Source organism: Aotus nancymaae, unplaced genomic scaffold, assembly GCF_030222135.1.
Source record: "Aotus nancymaae isolate 86718 unplaced genomic scaffold, 86718_ANA_hifiasm-v0.15.2.pri h1tg000088l, whole genome shotgun sequence".
NCBI classification, from domain to species: Eukaryota; Metazoa; Chordata; class Mammalia; order Primates; family Aotidae; genus Aotus; species Aotus nancymaae.
Window position 1 is genome coordinate 14788839 of NW_026988503.1, and position 18050 is coordinate 14806888.

At 37.8% G+C, this 18050-nt stretch overlaps 1 protein-coding gene across 4 annotated transcripts in view; it reads right to left on the minus strand.

Annotated features, from left to right (window-relative positions):
- TBC1D4 (TBC1 domain family member 4) overlaps positions 1-18050 on the minus strand; it is a 180997-nt gene that overhangs the window by 87005 nt on the left and 75942 nt on the right. The window contains exon 1 of one of the 4 annotated variants that reach the window (XM_064369130.1): positions 11826-13769. The exons of the other annotated variants lie outside the window; for them this stretch is intronic. Within the exon in view, the coding sequence (XP_064225200.1) occupies positions 11826-11831 (6 nt within the window). The 5' untranslated portion in view covers positions 11832-13769. Of the gene's footprint in view, positions 1-11825; positions 13770-18050 lie in introns of those variants that run through there. 4 annotated transcript variants of the gene reach the window in all.

The window sequence follows — 18050 nt, forward strand, 5'->3', positions numbered from 1 at the left end:
TAGTAGAGACAGGGTTTCACCGTGTTGGCCTGGCAGGTTCAAAAGTCCTGGCCTCAAGTGATCTGCCAGCCTCGGCCTTCCAAAGTGCTGCGATTACAGGTGTTAGCCACTACCCCTGTCTCATCCCAACTCTTCTATTAAGAGGCAGACACTTTTTAATCTGTCTGTCTCTAGAATGGTAATGAACTAGTAAGATAATTATTTTTTCAATCTTCAAGGGATGTAACACTGACTTTATAAACAATCAGCCCTTATTTTCTTCATTCCACCTTCTCAGCATTTTATGTTCCCACACATTAACTCTACTGTATGTGAAGAAGTGAGAAAAGAAAGAAAACTCACACCTTCTTATTCTTTACCATGGTTTCCACAAGACCACTTCCCATGGGAGTCCTGATGAAGCTAGCCTAATAGAGTCCCCATAATTTCTGGTATTATGCCACTGGAAGAGTTTTCATCATTGCCATCCAAATGAACAGAAGAGAATTTCTGTTCTACAAAAAGATCCTTGACCCCTAGTCCCCTACCTCCAGCATTTTTTTTTAACTCTAAAATGCCCTCTCTGTAACATCTAGTATCCCCAGTTACAAATGGGTCACAAAGTTTACAGTAAGACAGATCTGGGTTCCATTCCCAGCTTGATCATTTTATTAGCTATGTGATTTTTGGGCACACTTTTAAAACTCTCTTAACTTGAGTATCATCCTTTATAAAATAGGGTTAATACCTGTAGCCTATAAAAAACTGTGAGAATAAAGTTTATATAAAGCACCTAATATTGTATCTAACATAGTTTCTTAATAATGTTAATTAAGTTGATGAATTATTAACTTGTTAATAAAACTAATAAATATTAACTATTTTTCTCCACCTGTTCATTATCAACCAACTCCATGATGTACAAAAAGTCTTCAATGTATTACGAGGAAATCATCATGTCCCACAAACACCAGTCCTTCCTCACGATCCCTATTTGTCCAATGAGCGAATGGGCTATAACTGCCACTCCATCATTTATTTCACTGTCAAAATAACTATAACCTGGCTTTTCAACTTCAGCCTTAGGATTTCTCATTTTAAACAAATGGCAAGGGGTAATATATTTGCCTATATCAAGTTACAAGATTTATCAAATGATTTAAATTTCTTCTGTATTCTTAAAAAGAAACACAAGAATACCAGAAACTGCTTCATATTGTTGCTTCAACTTTTCCCTAATAAAAATTTGACTTGAAACCTCTGGCAATTCACCTTGAAATGAACTCCCCACCTCCAGTTGCTTCCTGATTGCCCCAAATATGAGTGAAAGTTACTGGCATCCCCAAGTCTGTGCCATCTACAAACAACTATCATTGCAGGTTCACTCAAATCAAAAAGCATTTATTGAATTCCTTCTCAGTGCAACAAGAACATGGAAGGCATGGTGTGCTAGGCGCTATGCATACAAACATGAAAAGGAAATGGTCTCTCTAAATGAATAGATCCAAACACACAAAATCATATACAATGACACACAATGAAATAAGTGCTGTATGGCTACACGTTTACCGTACCAATCTACGGAGATGGATGTAAAATTAATGAAGGAAATACTAGCAGACAATACACTACAGACACAATATGATATTTGTAACAGCACAGAAAGATAGTTGAATACTAGAAACCCATTGACAGAGGCTGATTGAGTGAAAGGGAATCTTTTTAAAACAGAGAATCTCCACTATTTTTCTACTTCAGGCGTTCTTTCTACCTGTGATTAGCTCTTTGTTAATATCCTAACCTCCAGCTCCCCTCCTTCCTCTTGCCTCTCAAATCCACCCTGAACAATACAGCCAGGTTATTCAGCCTAAATCAAGCATGCAGCCTCTCATTCCTCTTGCAAAGTTTTTCCCAAAAAGTTTACTCAGTGAGTGCCCAATGTCTATTTACATGAAGTTCCAATTTGGAGACTATGCATTCAGGGCTCCCAAGTATCATTCCATGTTTTTCTCTCACTATCTCATTTCAAATAAATTACACTGGGCTGCTTGCTGCTTCCTCGACACTGCTCCAACTTGTTTCCTTGACACTTTTGCATATACTGGTCTTTCTGCCTACAAAACCTTCTTTTACATATCTTTAAAACTGTGTTATTCAAGATGGTAGCTTCTAATAACAGGTGGAGATGAATTTAATATGACTAGGAAAAAGATTTTTTAATTAGAATTAACTTTAATTAATATATATTAAAATTTTAAAACAGATGCCCTTTTCAGTTATTGGAAAACTTTAAAGTATGACGAATGGAAGAAACTGTATGTGAATTTTGTTTTTCAACTGTTAAATTCTGTACACTCTATATTCAGATCACATATTTCCAATGAAAAGTAAGCTTCTGAATTGAGATGTGCTATGTGCTGGATATATAAAATGCACTCAATTTCAAGGACTTAGAATAAAAAATGTTAAATACCTCAATAACTGTATACTGATTATAATGCTGAGATTACAATAATCTGGGCATACTGGGTTAAATAATATATACAATTCAAATAAATTTCACCTGTCTCTTTTTACTTCTTTTAATGTGTTTACTAGAAAGTTTTAAATTACACATGTGCCTCACATTATATTTTAATTGGACAGCAACTGCATTAGAATTCTATCTCTATATACCCTTTAAGGGGAAGTTAAATATCATAAACTCTATTAAAAGCCTATCTTGGGTCGAGCACAGTGGCTCATGCCCTTAATCCCAACACATTGGGAGGCTGAGGCAGGTGGATCCCTTGAGGCCAGGAGTTCAAGACCAGCCTGGCCAACATGGTGAAACCCATCTCTACCAAAAAAATACAAAAATTAGCTGGACATGGTGGTGAGCGCCTGTAGTCCCAGCTACTCAGAGGGCTGAGGCATGAGAAGCACTTGAACCTGGAAGGTGGAGGCTGCAATGAGCAGTGAGCTGAGATCGCACCACTACACTCCAGTCTGGGTGACAAAGTGAGACCCTGTCTCAAAAAAAAAAAAAAAAAAAAAAAAAAGCCTATCCTGAATTCTGATTCTTTTTTTTTTTTAATTGCATTTTAGGTTTTAAAGTAAATTCTAAAAAAGAATGACCTTACCCTCACCTCAACCATGACTATAGTAGGCACACAACAAATTTATTTATTTATTGAATAAGTGGCTAAAGCATTTTGCTTTTATCTTCATTGTCCTTAATACATTTGGACTTGTACAGTAGTCCCTCCTTATCTGTAGTTTCACTTTCTGTGGTTTTAGTTACCTGCAGTATAGTACAATAAGGCATTCTGGGGAGGGTCCCCATTCACATAACTTTTATTACAGTATATTGTTATATTTGTTCTATCATTATTATTGTTGCTAATCTCTTGGTGAGCCTATTAAATTTTACCATAGGTATGTATGTATATACAGGAAAAAACAGAGTATAAATAGGGTTTGGTACCATCCACAGTTTCAGGCATCCATAACTGGTCTTCTTGCCTTATGTCTCCTACAAGAGTCTCGATTCCTTGCTTAGCACTCTTTCTTACCTCATCACCTATTTCCTGGGTACATGGTCTACCAGTTTTCCTGAACTATTCTTTCTCATCTGCTGCTCTACAGCTCTTAAACCATTTCAAAACTTCTCTCCAGGCCAGGCCCAGTGGCTCACACTTGTGCTATTATAGAACTCCAGCACTTTGGGAGGCTGAGGCAGGTGGATCACTTGAGGTCAGGAGTTCAAGACCAGCCTGGCCAACATGGTGAAACCCCATCTCTACTAAAAATACAGAAATTAGCCAGGTATGGTGGCAGGTGCCTATAGTGCCAGCTACTTGGGAGGCTGAGGCAGGAGAATCAGTTGAATCCGGGAGGTGGAGGTTGCAGTGAGCTGAGATCGCACCAATGCACTCCAGCCTGAATGACAGAGTGAGATGACGACTCAAAAAAAAAAAAAAAAAAAAAAAACTCATCCTCAGTGATCTGGACACCTGCAGCACCGCATCCAGTCAACCTGGCAGTAACTTGCCCGTTTCTCAAATATTCTACTTCAATTTGGGAACCAGAAAAGACAAAGGAAAAAAAAAAAAAAGCTTCTTTAAAAAAAAAAAGGTTGCCACTGCAAAATGAGCCTAAATATTTGAAAATTCAGTGATGATAAAAGATTTCTTTACATAAATACCAGCTAAATGGTTTTCTTACGATTAATCTATGAATTTGTGGGCTGATTCAGAGAAAAAGAATTTGGGAAAGATTATTCCTTCCACAACTCTGAAATAAACAAACAAAAATCATCCTTAAATTTTTAAAAACTCCATTTATAGTTAAAATAATTCAAGAAAAATCTTTCTGAAACCTCTGTGCCTTTATTAAATATTCCTAAAAATTTTGTTTGCCCTATAAATATTGGATAAGTACTTACGCTTCTTTTAGCCTAGTGAATAGAATGTGAAGAATATAAAAACATCACTAATAAATCTTCTATGCAAATTGCCCATAAGGTACATCAGCAGATAGTAAGATGTCCTCAGAGAAGGAGGAACAGAGCATAGGCTGCTCACTGCTCAGCAGCCTGGAAGGCCTATTTGCCCACAATTCCCCTCAGAGAAACTTCCCTCCATAGCCCTTTCCAATGGCGCCCTACCCCAGAGCCTGCGACAGCAGTGCACACCTCCAAATCACCCACAGCAACCCGGTGCTTCCCCTTCAGAGCCCTTCTGGCACTATATTTAGCCACCCAATAGCATCTTCCTCTCCCACGGACGTGTGTCATGCCTCTTATCTGTCCCAAGTACAAGGCCTAGCACATGACTCCCACTCAATAGATGTTTGTGAAATAAACTAACCAATGAATGAGCAAGCAAACAATCAAAGAGAAAACGGGGGTTCTGCTCACTCTCCTAGATCACCATACTAAACAGGTTCTTCCCTGAACCTAGAGTGTTTGCATATGAGAAGAGAATATTAATCAAATTAAGAGTGTCACCTGAAAAGCAGGTGCCTGTTCTAAAAAGAAACGCTGATAGCAGCCTCTGCGTGACCCATTGCTAATGCAAATACATGAACAATTTGAACGTGAACATCTGGGAAAGTTAGCTCTTTGTAAATAATATTTGCTATGAACTTACTGTGTGTACTTTCTAGATAATAATAGCTATCACTAATAGAGCACTTATAAGCTGGGCATTGTTCTAAATGCTTAATATATTTTATCTCCTTTAATCATCACAACTATCTTTTGATCCTTTGAGGTAATTCTATTATCTTCATTTCACTGCTAAGAAACTGTCCTACATTCTGCTAATTTATTGAATCCACTCACAAAATCACGTTAACTGGATCAAGAAAGTGAATTTGACATTTTCCAGTCTTGAGACGGTAACATCAAAGACTATGAGATTATAACAGGAACTAGACATCAAACACTCGGTCTCTGTGACAGTGTCTGTTTATGATTAACGGCATGCACCGTAAAGCCCTTGTGTCCTGCTATGATCCTGAACAATTAATAATATATTTATAAACATCCTAAGTTTAATTCTACCCTACAAGGCTTATCAGTAAATACTAAACAGGAAACAAAAGGATGAATGAAGCTGTTAACACACTGCTGCATTAACAAATATCTATATCAACTGGGTCAAGCTACCAATGAGACCATGTGAAACATACAAATTCAAACTACTGCATTAAAGTCTTGAGCAATAAATTTGGACCAAAAACCATGACTATCATTTAGTAGCTCTAAAAACAAATGCAGTGAAAGAAAAGTTTTCATGAACACATTATATACTTTTTACATGGCTTCACATTTCTTATAAACACGCATGCTGTAAAATAATAAAATGTGCTTTTTAATACAGATTTGCTATTTTCTTTCCTGATACACGCTCATTGTAAAATAATAAAAGCATAAAGATGAGTACAAATAAGAAAACACTGATCCAGACAATATCAGTACTGAAATTTTAGTGAATATCCCTCCACACATCTCTCAATATTAAAATACTTAACATAGGTACAAAATTTTCAATAAATAGACTCCTTCTAAACAAAGTTTTGTGACCTCCTTTTTGTGCTTGAAAACATGGTTTAGGTATTTTTCCTTGTTGATAATTTAGATCTTTATCATTATTTTTAAAGTGCTTTCTAAAACAGCAATTCTCACTCTTGAAAACTGACTGCTGAGAGACCACTAAGAGCTTTTGTATATACGGTTCTATCAATCAATATTCATCATTTTAGAAATTATAGCTGAGAAAATTTTAAATATTAATTCACTTAATATAATCACAAATCACTATATAATAAATATTTTTATGACAATAACTTCACTTTTAAAACAAAAACGTATGTGTGGAGACTGATACCGTTTTACATTTTTGTAAATGTAATATTTGACTTAGTAAAAGGTAGCTGGATTCCCTTATCTGTTTCTGCACTCAATCTGCCATGACATGAAGAACATCTAACCTCCCACAAGTATATATAAATAGAAAAGGGTATATTTTCAGAGCTTTTTCAGATAATGGTTAATATTATTTTTTTTATAGTATCCACCAATGTATGATTGTTCCTTAAATGTTTGTGGCAATGCGAAATTTGAAACTATATCAGTGAACTTTCTACATTCTGTCCCATTGAAATCCATTTCTTTATCTTGCACTTTCAAAGGATCTTTTTAACAATCCATGATTTTGTAACTCATACACTGGTCTTTTGGGAAATACTGGTTCATTGGATTATGCAAATTCTGACATACTGTATTAAATGTTATCAAGACATCACATTCATTAATATCACCACCAATCTCATCAGAGTCTTCAGCAAACTATCAAGCTCACAGTGACAAACAGAAGTTTTTCCAAAAGTCTAAACACACCCTGTCAGTTGTCTTTCTTTAAGCGGCAAGATCACTTTGTTCATTTTCAAGAATATGTCTGCCAAACACCCAAGACTGAAGAAGCACATTTGCTACGAGTCATTCTTTCAAGTAAAAATGGTCTTCCACATAAAAAAGGCTAGTTCGGCTTACAGCTAGTATTAGCTTTCTGTTACTGCCTTAATAAAGAACCACAAACTTCATTTATTACCTTACGGTTCTGCAGGACAGAAGCCTAGAACAAGTCTAATCAGATTAAAATCGTGGTGCTGGTAGACTGTGATCCTTATTGGAATCTCTAAGGGAGAATTCATTTCTTTATAATCTTCTTCCAGGCTGTCACCTGAGGGCTGTCCCCAGCTTCTAAAAGACATCCAAATTACCAGCCCTGTGGCCCCCTTCTTCCATCTGATAAGCCAGCAATGGTGGGTTGAGTCCCCCTCATATCACTTTTCTTTGACCCATATTCTACCTTCCTCTTCCCTGCTAAGAACTCTTGTGATAAAATTGGGCCCACTTGGATAATCCATGATAATCTCTGCATCTCGAGGTTCTTAACTTTAATCATACCTGCAAAGTTACTTCTGACATACAAGGTAATATATTCACAGGTTTCTGGGATCGAGGGCAAGGACATATTTAAGGGGCCATAATTCTGTCTACCACACAACTCCTAAAACTGTACAAATGCTTTTCCTCTACACCAGCACTGTATTTGTCATGCCATTCCCATTTTCTCATGTATTTTTTAAAATGTGTTCTCAAGGGTTAAATTTTATAAAATTGAATAAATTCTACTCATTCAGTAAGCGGATGAAGATCATCCTGAAATGGGTCTGGCTGGGGGTTTTTTTAGCTATAAGTTATTGATTGTGAAGAATACAGTGACTGCGAGTAGAGTTTGGTGCCACTGCATTGACTCATGCTAAGATGCCAGCAGTTTCATCTACCATTGCTTTTGCACCATCAGCACAAATGTCAACATGGTGAAAAAGACAAATAACATCTTAACATTATGATAAAAACAGTTTTGATTTGCTGACCCTGTGAAAGTATCTCAGGGAATCCCAGAGTTCTGCAAACCACACTTGAGCACCATGGTTCTAAACTCTTCCACATGTCCACAGTAATAAAATATGACAACATTGACCCAACTCAATTATCTGCTTGCCATATGGGCATATAGGTTATAATTAGAATTTTATGCCCTCCAACATTGTTCAAATAGGCTCCAACACAGCTCTCCAGTTTACTGGCTTGCGTGGCCTTGCACGGATTTACAACTAGCAGCTCTAACTTTAGTTTTTTATGCATAAAATGGTTTACTGATATCTGCTTCGAGTGATTATTGTAAGGATTTGTGAAATTAAATGACAGCAGACACATGCTTGGCGCATATGTGCTCACTAAAATAGTAGTTATTGTTGCCCACCATCTATTCGGGGTTCAAATTTTTTGCATGTGATTGTTTTTTAAAAATAACAGACGTACTGCAATATTCCAGACTTTTCTTAACTTGTCACACTTAAAACAGGAAAGTGCTAAGCTTACTTGATTCCAATATATTTCCAGGAGTACTCATTCTACAGACTGATCATGCTGATGTTAGTGAGCTACGCTGCAGCCAAAACGAATTATAAACAGTCTTAATAGGAGACTTTGGGAAAAAAGACAAAACTATTCATCATAGTCTCACTGTTTCATATTAAAGTTAGGTTATACCCCATCTCTCTTCTGTGTACTTTTATTTAATTCTGAGGCTACATTAGCTTTTTTAATGTATTTTGCTTTTTCAGAAAAGCAGTGTAAATAAAAACAGACGAGTTTGTAGAAAAGTTCGATTTTATCTAACTATTGTATCTCCAGAATTGGTTTTAGTTTTTATTTTTTAATAACAAAATTATAATAATTATGAGAAACAGTTAAACTGGTTAAATAAATAATATAGAAGAAAAATAATATTTTGACCAATTAAATAGTGCCATAATGTTAGGAAATCATTTTGATAAATTTAGTCATAGCAATTATGATACTTTATAAAAAATAACCACAAAAATCCCGAACGATTATGGTCCCATGGTTGGCTACTGCACACAATAGCAGGCATCAACACGATCATGCTAGTCAGATGTGGACAAGGACCAGCAGACAATGTGGGCAGAAAAGGCCAGAAAATTTACAAGTTAAAACTCTAAAGATTGTAGGAAATTCTCATCAAACCAGAAATCTGGGCCCTGAAGACAGGTAACAAAACTAAAAACTTAAAATGAAAAGGTCAGAACGGGCTGGGCATGGTGGCTCACACCTATAATCCCAGCACTTTGGGAGGCTGAGGCGGACAGATCACTTGGGGTCAGGAGTTCCAGACAAGCGTAGCCAACATGGTGAAACCGTTTCTGTCTCTACTAAAAATACAAAAAAAAAAAAAAAAAGAAATTACCCAGGCGTGGTGGTGGGTGCCTGTAAGCCCAGCTACTAGGGAGGCTGAAGCAAGAGAACCGCTTGAGCCCAGGAGGCAGAAGTTGTAGTGAGCCGAGATCGCACCACTGCACTCCAGCCTGGGCGAGAGAAAGAGACTCTGTCTTAAAAAAAAAAAAAAAAAAAAAAAAAGGAAGAAAGAAAAAAAGAAAAAGAAAAGGTCAGAACAGAGATTAAATTGATAGTTAGGTCTCAATGGTCAAAAGGTCTGGGTCCAGAGATTAGGTACAAGTCTACATCCAGGGTGATTAGGATGTGGAATCACCTGAAACAGGGCTTCCACCACGAACTCAGCACCATGGCTGCTGAAGAGTATTCTCAAAGGTGCCACTACTAATTTCTGACACTAACAGACTCTTCCACTGCCTCCTTCAGCAATTCACTCACTTATGGATTCCCATTCTCATTTAGTAATGGCAGCCCCAGAGTTAAAATACAGTAATGAAAGGAAACTGGAATCTAACATTCTGTCTTGCTAACAGTAATTCCTCAAGACTTGGAATGATGGAAGCTTAAGGATGTGGCATGTAACCTTCAAAGAGATTTACAAAAAGACCAGAAAATAACAGCAGACTTCAAGGTATATAAGACAGTAATTGTCAAAAGTGAAAAAACTCATCTTTCTCTTCTATTGTGTGAAAATCATTATGTATGTACAGGTGTGTGTGTGAAGATGGACAGATAGATGATAGAAGGAAGGAAGCACAGATGGATGGATGGATGGATGGAAGACAGACAGGTAGGTAGGTAGGTAGGTAGGTAGATAGATAGATAGATAGATAGATAGATAGATAGATAGATAGATAGACAGAATCTATATCATCTTTGGATATATATCCAGAGAAAGCTTCCACAAGTTCTGACCTTCACATCTAACTCTGCTTAGACTATGCCTTCTTTCCTGATACTATGCACGAACACGCCAAGGCCACTTTTTCCCCCACCACACACACACACACACACACAACTTGTGTATCAGATGCCATGGCCTCCTGCACACTTCAGGACACTGCTGTAGCAGTTCTCCCCCACTCTTCTACAACATCAATTTTTCCTTCTCTACTGCACCTTCCCCATCGGTTTACACACATGCTGTTTTTATCTCCCATCCTAAAAGAATTCTTTTGACCCCCCTTCCCTCTCTAACTACTAGGTCAATTCTCTCCTGCTAGATGCAGTTAAACTCCGAAAGAGTTGCCTGCATTTGCTGTCTGCGATTTCTCTCCTCCCTTTCCTTCTTGAACCCATATAACATCAGGCAATTACTCCTGCCACCCCTGCAAAGCAACTAGTATGGCTGCCAGATTGCTAAATCCAATGGTTAATTCCCAGACCCTATCACATTTGACCCATGGGGTACATTAGACAGAAAAAGAGCATTTCCTCACCTCGACATACTTCACTTGGCTTCCAGGACACTGCACTGTGCTAGGTTTTCTCCACTTCCCTAGCTCTCCTCCAGTCTCCTTTGCTTATTCCTTCTCATCTCTCAGAACTCTAATCCTTGGATCTACCCAGGGCTCCATGATTAGCCCTTTCCTCTTTTCTTTTCTTTTTTTTTTGAGATGGAGTCTTGCTCCGTCACCCAGCCTGGAGTGCAATGGGGCGATCTCAGCTCACTGCAACCTGCGCCTCCCAGATTCAAGCAATTATTCTGCCTCAGTCTCCCGAGCAGCTGGGATTACAGGCGTGTGCCACCATGCCCAGCTAATTTTTGTGTTTTTAATAGAGATGGGGTTTCAACATATTGGCCAGGCTGCTCTCAAACTCCTGAACTCATGATCCACCTACCTCAGCCTCCCTAAGTGCTGCCCGGCCTCCCTTTTTCTCTTTTCTGTTTACACTTGCTCCACTTAGTCATTTCATGCAGTCTCCTGGCTTATAAGACACTGCACCATCGGATGCTACTCCCTCCATGAGCTCCTCGCCTGCCACTCCCCCTCGTTCAGTCCACTCCAGCCTCACAGCCTTCTGACTGGTCCTCCACAGAGCAGGGCCCTTCCTCCAGGGCCAGGGACGTCCTGTCCCTCTCTCTCACAACTTTATATCTTTACTCACCTGTTGTCTTTTCAGTGACAACCCCATTGGCCACACTCACTAAAACTCTCTCGCTTTCTCTCATTCTTTCTCTAGGCTTCCATTATTTCTTTTTCTCTATCCTTCTCTTCCTTTCTCCCCAACCCCTTTCCTGTAAAATTTTTATCCTAAGCACTTCTCATCACTTAGCATGCTATATATTGTACTTCTTTATCTTTTCAATGTCTGTCATCCCACAGTAAAACAGAAGCCCTATAAAACCAAAGATTTTCAACAAATATTTGCCGAATAAACAAACATATAAGTATTTGCTGGCTAAATAACCAAAAAGATTATATATTAAAATGCACACAAAATAACACAAAAATGACCCTATTTTAAAATTCAAACAGTGTATTCCAAATACTGCCGTATCCTTCGTCTCATTTTATTTCTACTTCCTTACCAGCATTCATTCTCCATCACACCCCTCAGCTGATTATTTTCTATACTTCATTTATTCTCTAGTCATCTGAAAGACAGAAGAGAAGATCCTCACAGCAGACAATACTCTTAATTCACTGGCACTTGCGAGACAATCTCACATAAATGTTCTCACGTACTTCTAATTCCACTTCGATATCTCACTGTCCCTCCTGTCCTCTCACACTTTAATCACTAAAGACATTTTCCTTTTCTTCTTCCTCCTCATCCTCCTCCTATTCTTCTTCTTTCTTCCTTTCTTTTTTTCTTTCTTCTTCTTCCTCTTCCTCCTCTTCCTCTTCTTCTTCCTCCCTCTCCCCTTCTTCTCCCTTCTCCTCCTCCTCCTCGTCCTCCTTCTTCTTCTTTTTTAAGAGACAGGATCTCTCTGTTCCCCCAGCTGGAGTGCAGTGACAGACTCACAGCTCCCTGCAACTGGAATTCCTGGGCTCAAGTGATCCTCCCACCTCAGCCTCCTGGGGAGCTGGGGCTACAATCATGTGCCACCATACCAGCTAATTTTTTAATTTTTGTTTTTGTAGAGATAGGGTCTCAATATATTACCAGGCTTGTCTTGAATTCCTAGCTTAAGTGAACCTCCTGCTGGAATTACAGGAGTGAGTCACTGTACCGAGCCTTTTATTCCTTTCATTTTTGCTGGGCCTTTAATCCATCTCTATTTTACTAGAACTCCAAATCCTACAATATACACTTGATTTAGACCTGCAGTCATTTCTTCCCTGTGGGTGTCATTTCTTTTGTAATGTCAAAAAAATCAAATTTAAATTAAAATACACACAAACTAACTCTCTCTCTCTCTCTGCTTTGTTTGCTCTTACTACTGCATTTGTTTTTTCCTTCCTTTTGCTGCCAAACTCTTGAAACAAGTGGTAGATAGTCCTATCTCCTAGGCACTGCAAAAAGCTTTGCATTCACACATTTCACCCCTATTCTCCCAGGCTGGCCTCTGGAATGTTACATTTAATCAACTTTTCAGTAGAACAATTAATATTGTCTCAGTTCTTAATATTTATACAATAAAAGCTGTATGGGGCATATTGTCTGCCAGGCTCTGCTCCAAACATTTTACAAGTCTGAATGGATGGTGAATATCCTTTCCTGCAAGAGATCCACTAGATAATATGCTCCCCCCTCGTAGCCACTTGGCTTGCTGTGCACAGGCCAAATCTACAAACAGCAAATTTTTCAGTGCAACAACACAGCAGTTTAGAGTTATTCAAACCTGAGAAATCTGTAGGTTACACATTCCTGGGGAAAATTTTTTAAAATAATATAAATACAATCTTTCTTGAGTAATACTGATATTTATTTTCTTAGAGGAAGAATATGAGTCGGTCTATCAGAATAATTTGGTTTCAGAAAATGCCTATGTGAATTGCTTTGAAATGAGGGTTATATAATATGATTTGGTAATTATAATCTTATATATACAGCTAATAGCTACAAAGTGCTTTTCAACTACTGTTGACTCTTACAATTACCTTAAAGGACAAGACAAATATAATTAACTTAGAGAAAGAGAAGTCATGAGGCTAGTAAACAGAGCTGATACACAAACTCAGATACTTAAAACACTAGTTTACTGTCATCTCAGATCCATTAATTTTGAGCTCAAATTCATATTAATTTTACTTCCTCATTTATTAACAAAGTGTTTAGCGGAACCATAGTTTAGATTCCACAGATTTTCAATCTAGCCATAACCCTTGTGAAGTCTAAAAAATAAACGACATTATTAAATACAAGAAGTCATCAAAAGAATTGACAATCATGGAAAGAACAATGGTAATTTGGGCTGTGTATAAAATCAGATTTGCCAGATTTTTCAGCTGTATATATATTTTTTTAATTTTAAGGAAAACACAGAAAAAAAAGAATGCTCAGAGAGAACCACCAAATACTTGCCAAAATATATTATTATTAAATAGCACACATAAACATATTTTATATTTCAAAGACAATAGAAGCTAGATTTGCCAATCTTTAAAAATTTAAAAGTATATGGCTAGATGTTTTGTTCATTCATTTGTTCATTGTTACTTCTCAGTATAAGCTGCAAATCAAATATATCCTTGGCAATGACTCTGAGCACTGAAAATAATGCTATTGTGCTTTCAATACAGTAACATTGTGCAGACTTAAGTTAAAGGGAAACAACAGGAACAGACCGTAGCCAATTAATTTCATTCAACAAACATTTATTGAGCAGCCAATGTGCAAAACCTTGCTACAATTTGGCAGAGTATACAGGTGGGGCGGGGCACAGGGACCACTGCTTAGAGAAGGCATTGAGTATAGAAGATACCAAGTATAAAAACAACCATTTGCACTCAGAGTATAGGCACTAAGTACAGAAGTGTGTTTGCAGGCAGAAGTATGTGAAATCAAAAAATATTTATCCAACTTCAATATATTATCTAAAAAGAATGTTGACAATTCATTTATGTGTTAGAGGAGGCCTGTGACAGGCATTGTAGGACAAAGGCACAAGTTTCCTGAAATGTACTGGTTGGTAACCACTCAGCAGTGGATAAGGGTAGGCATAAAACAGATCTATCTGCTGCTACTTCCTCCTTAGCAACTCCTCACCACAGAGACTGTGCCTCTTTGTGGTATATCTAAACAGGAACAAACATGTACAAGACTGAGTTCAAGACCCTTTTCTCAAATGCTTTTTAAAGTGAGTGGTGAACCACAAAAGTCACAATATGAAGCCCATTCCTCCAACATTATAAGACAATAATCTGTATACTATCAAAGGCTATTTACAAAGGTATTTGTCTATGAGTTGCTGGAAATGGCAAAATCTTAAAGAGTTTATGAAGATTCACCAGTGAAAATAAATGATACGGCCAGGCGCAGTGGCTCACGCCTGTAATCCCAACACTTTGGGACGCTAAGGCAAGTCGATCACCTGAGGTCAGGAGTTTGAGACCAGCCTGGCCAACATGGTGAAACCCTGTCTCTATTAAAAATACAAAAATTATCCAGGTGACATGGTGTGTACCTGTAATCTCAGCTACTCGGAAGGCTGAGGCAGGAGAATCACTTGAACCTGGGAGGCAGAGGTTGCAGTGAGCCAAGATTGTGCCACTGCACTCCAGCCTGGGCAATAGAGTGAAACCTCATCTCAAAAGAAAGAAAAGAAATGATACATTGGTTAGTATCATGGATCCATAACCAGTAAGTTTTTGTGCCCCTCCAATTTAATTGGTTGGCTTAAGCTTCTTTATTTATAAACAGAATCAGGTTAGTCTTGCAACCCACTAGCTCTGGACTCCCATACAAAGCCCTTCGTTCATCTCATGACCTGCTATTAATGTAGCTCCTGCTTTCACACAAGGTGTTCCACAGGCTTATTTCACCTGCTTATAATTTATGTAAAGGGTAAATGTTTAATCCAGTTTCCTTCATTAAAAACCACAAGCTGCAAATTTCACATCTCTAAAGAAGTAGAAAAAAATCAGTCAGCCTCCCAGACAGTTCCATTCATTATACTAAAACAATAAAGCATATTTTTATTTCAGTCATGAATGCTGTTAATGGAGTTTATATCTCAACCTTTATTGTCTCAGCAGCTGTTTCAAAGAAGGGGCAACAGAACTGACTTAAAAAGCACCACTGGCCAAAGGCCTAAAATGTTCCAGAGCTTGAGGACTATGTTTTCAAAAGACAAAGCTCAAGTTCCCTACAGAAACAAACTGTCCTGAAAAGTTTTAAGCAATCCAACTTTATCTCACCAGAAAAAAAGCAAGCAGATTTTAAATAAGGACTGAAAGGAGTAGATATTCCAGACATTTTACAGTTTTTTTCTAACATAGGTATATATCTATTTTTATCACAATAATGATTTCCTAGTGAAGTCATTTAGGGAGAATTTCACAAGTTTGTCACCTAGTGTAATTAATTATCGATTTTTAAAACTGAATAATTAATGTCCGAATATAATTCCTAAAATTCAAAAATATCAATAAGAAAAAGAAAAAAATTAAACAATGAAGCAGAAATATAAGATCATAAAACAAATTTGGGGAAAACAACAGAAACAAGTAATAGTACCTCTTTAAATGTATTTACAGCATCCTTAGGGAACAACATTCTAAGCACCTGAGCATTTCTTTGCCTACAACACTGATAAAAATTCTGATTAAAGAATAGACACATTTTTAGAGGAGAAAGCATTCAGAGATCTTACACATAAAAGCATTTTAGAGAGGTTACTTAAAGATATGCTGAAGAAAAACAAGAGAGTAAAATAAGAAACAGGAAGCCATATAATCTAAGAAATGGAGAATCTAACCTTGTAGATACGTTGCCATCAGTCCCAATTGAAACAGGATAACCGAGGGCTCTAGCTAAGGAGGATCTAGGAAATGAATGGATTTCACAGGTTAATTAGCATGCTTGAGATGTTAGAAGAATTTAAGGGTCTGATTAAAGCAGAGAAGGCAAGGAAAAAAATGGCAAGCAGAAACTCCAGGAAAAACAAAAACCTGCCCAACAAAAAAAGTGTAGTCATGGCACAGTAACTCTTTAGTGAATACTGACACAGTCATATTAGCATAAAACCTTTAGTCCAGTAATAATCAACTCCTAAAATCAACTTACAAAGCATGAAATTAATTATGAACACATCACGATGTGATGGTATCAATTTAAACAACATAAAAAAATGAAGGGTAGATACCAGAAACTGTAAAGTGGAAGTAGATGAAAAGAGAAGGAAAGGTGGTAGAACCAATACAGACATGTAAGAGATACTGTCTATAGCTGGAAAAGAGGAAACTAAGATAAATGGCAGAAGATGAAAACAGTAAGATAATTATATTGTGTGGAGATGGCAAGGAGAGAAAAGATAAGTCAGTCTACAGTTCTAACGGGACTTTCTTTTCCTATTTGGCTTTTTTCTGTTTGTGGTTTTTTGTTTTTTGTTTTTTTTTTTATTTGCTTTAGTTTGTTTGTTTGGTGGGTTGGCTGGTTTTGGAGTTGGTTTTTTGAAATGTAAATGAACCATGACCTTTTCCAGAAAACCAGGTTCAAGGGAATAGCATAATCTACCAATGCTAAACCAGGAAAACCGAGGAATTATCCTATCATAGTAGATTAGAGATGGCTACAAATTCTTCATAGTTTTCCCAATGAAAGATGATACTGTTTGCGTCCCTGGTTTGGTGTCTGCTTTGATTAACAGAAACAATTAAATGAGCATGTTGGGCTCTTCAAGCCTAGGTATGAAGATGGCTTGGCCACTTCCACTTTCATACTCTGAAAATATCCAGCAGCTATAACAAAAGTCATGACTACCATGACACCACCATGCTGTGAGGGAGGCCAAGCTTGCAGCATGGAGGCCAAATGGAGAGAAAGAGATGCCTGGCCAGCCCCACATGTTTCAGCCACCCAGCTGAGGCTTCAGACACAAGGGGGAAGATGCTGCCTTGGACATTCTAGTCCTGGCAGACACCATGTGAAGTAGACATAAGCTGTTCGTACCAAGGAGAATCCAAATTGCAGGGTACTGAGTAAATAAATGTTCTCATTTTAAGCCACTAAGTTTGAAGGTGGTTTGTTATGCAATGGACCAGACAAAAATCAGAATCTAGAAGTGGCTGCTGGCATAAGAAAATCTAAAATGTGTGGCATTGGCTCTGGGAATGGGTTTTGTGTGGAGCCTGAAGGGCCTCGAGGAAACTGCTGGTGGGTCTGAAAGTGGGAGCTGCTAGTGAGGAAACGGCTACTGAAGGCGGACAGAAGAGGACACAAGCTGTGAACTGGTAAACAGTGAGTAAGCCTTCTGTAGTACACACAACAGAAAGAGGATCTAATGAACCTGGGGGTCAACTTAAGGGGATTTCCAGACAGAAAGCTGGAAGTATAACTGGCTTCCTTTAATGGCCTGCGATCAGCTATGGGAGAAGCAAGCTAAGCTAAGAAAAGCAGATATCAGAGGAAATACAAAGGACCCAAAATGTTATGGGTCCAAAAGTAAAGCTGCTTCCATCTGCAGTCCCTCTCAGCAAAAGACTTTCAAAGTAAAAAAGTAGCCTCAGGTCAAGGACCAAAACAGGACTCTGAGAGTAAAAATGACCCTCGGTTAGTATCAAGAAAGTAAGACTCCTTTTTCTAAAAAAGATCTGAGAACCTACCTTCCAGACCCACTTATCTAAACAAGGGGGTTTCTAAGACTTAT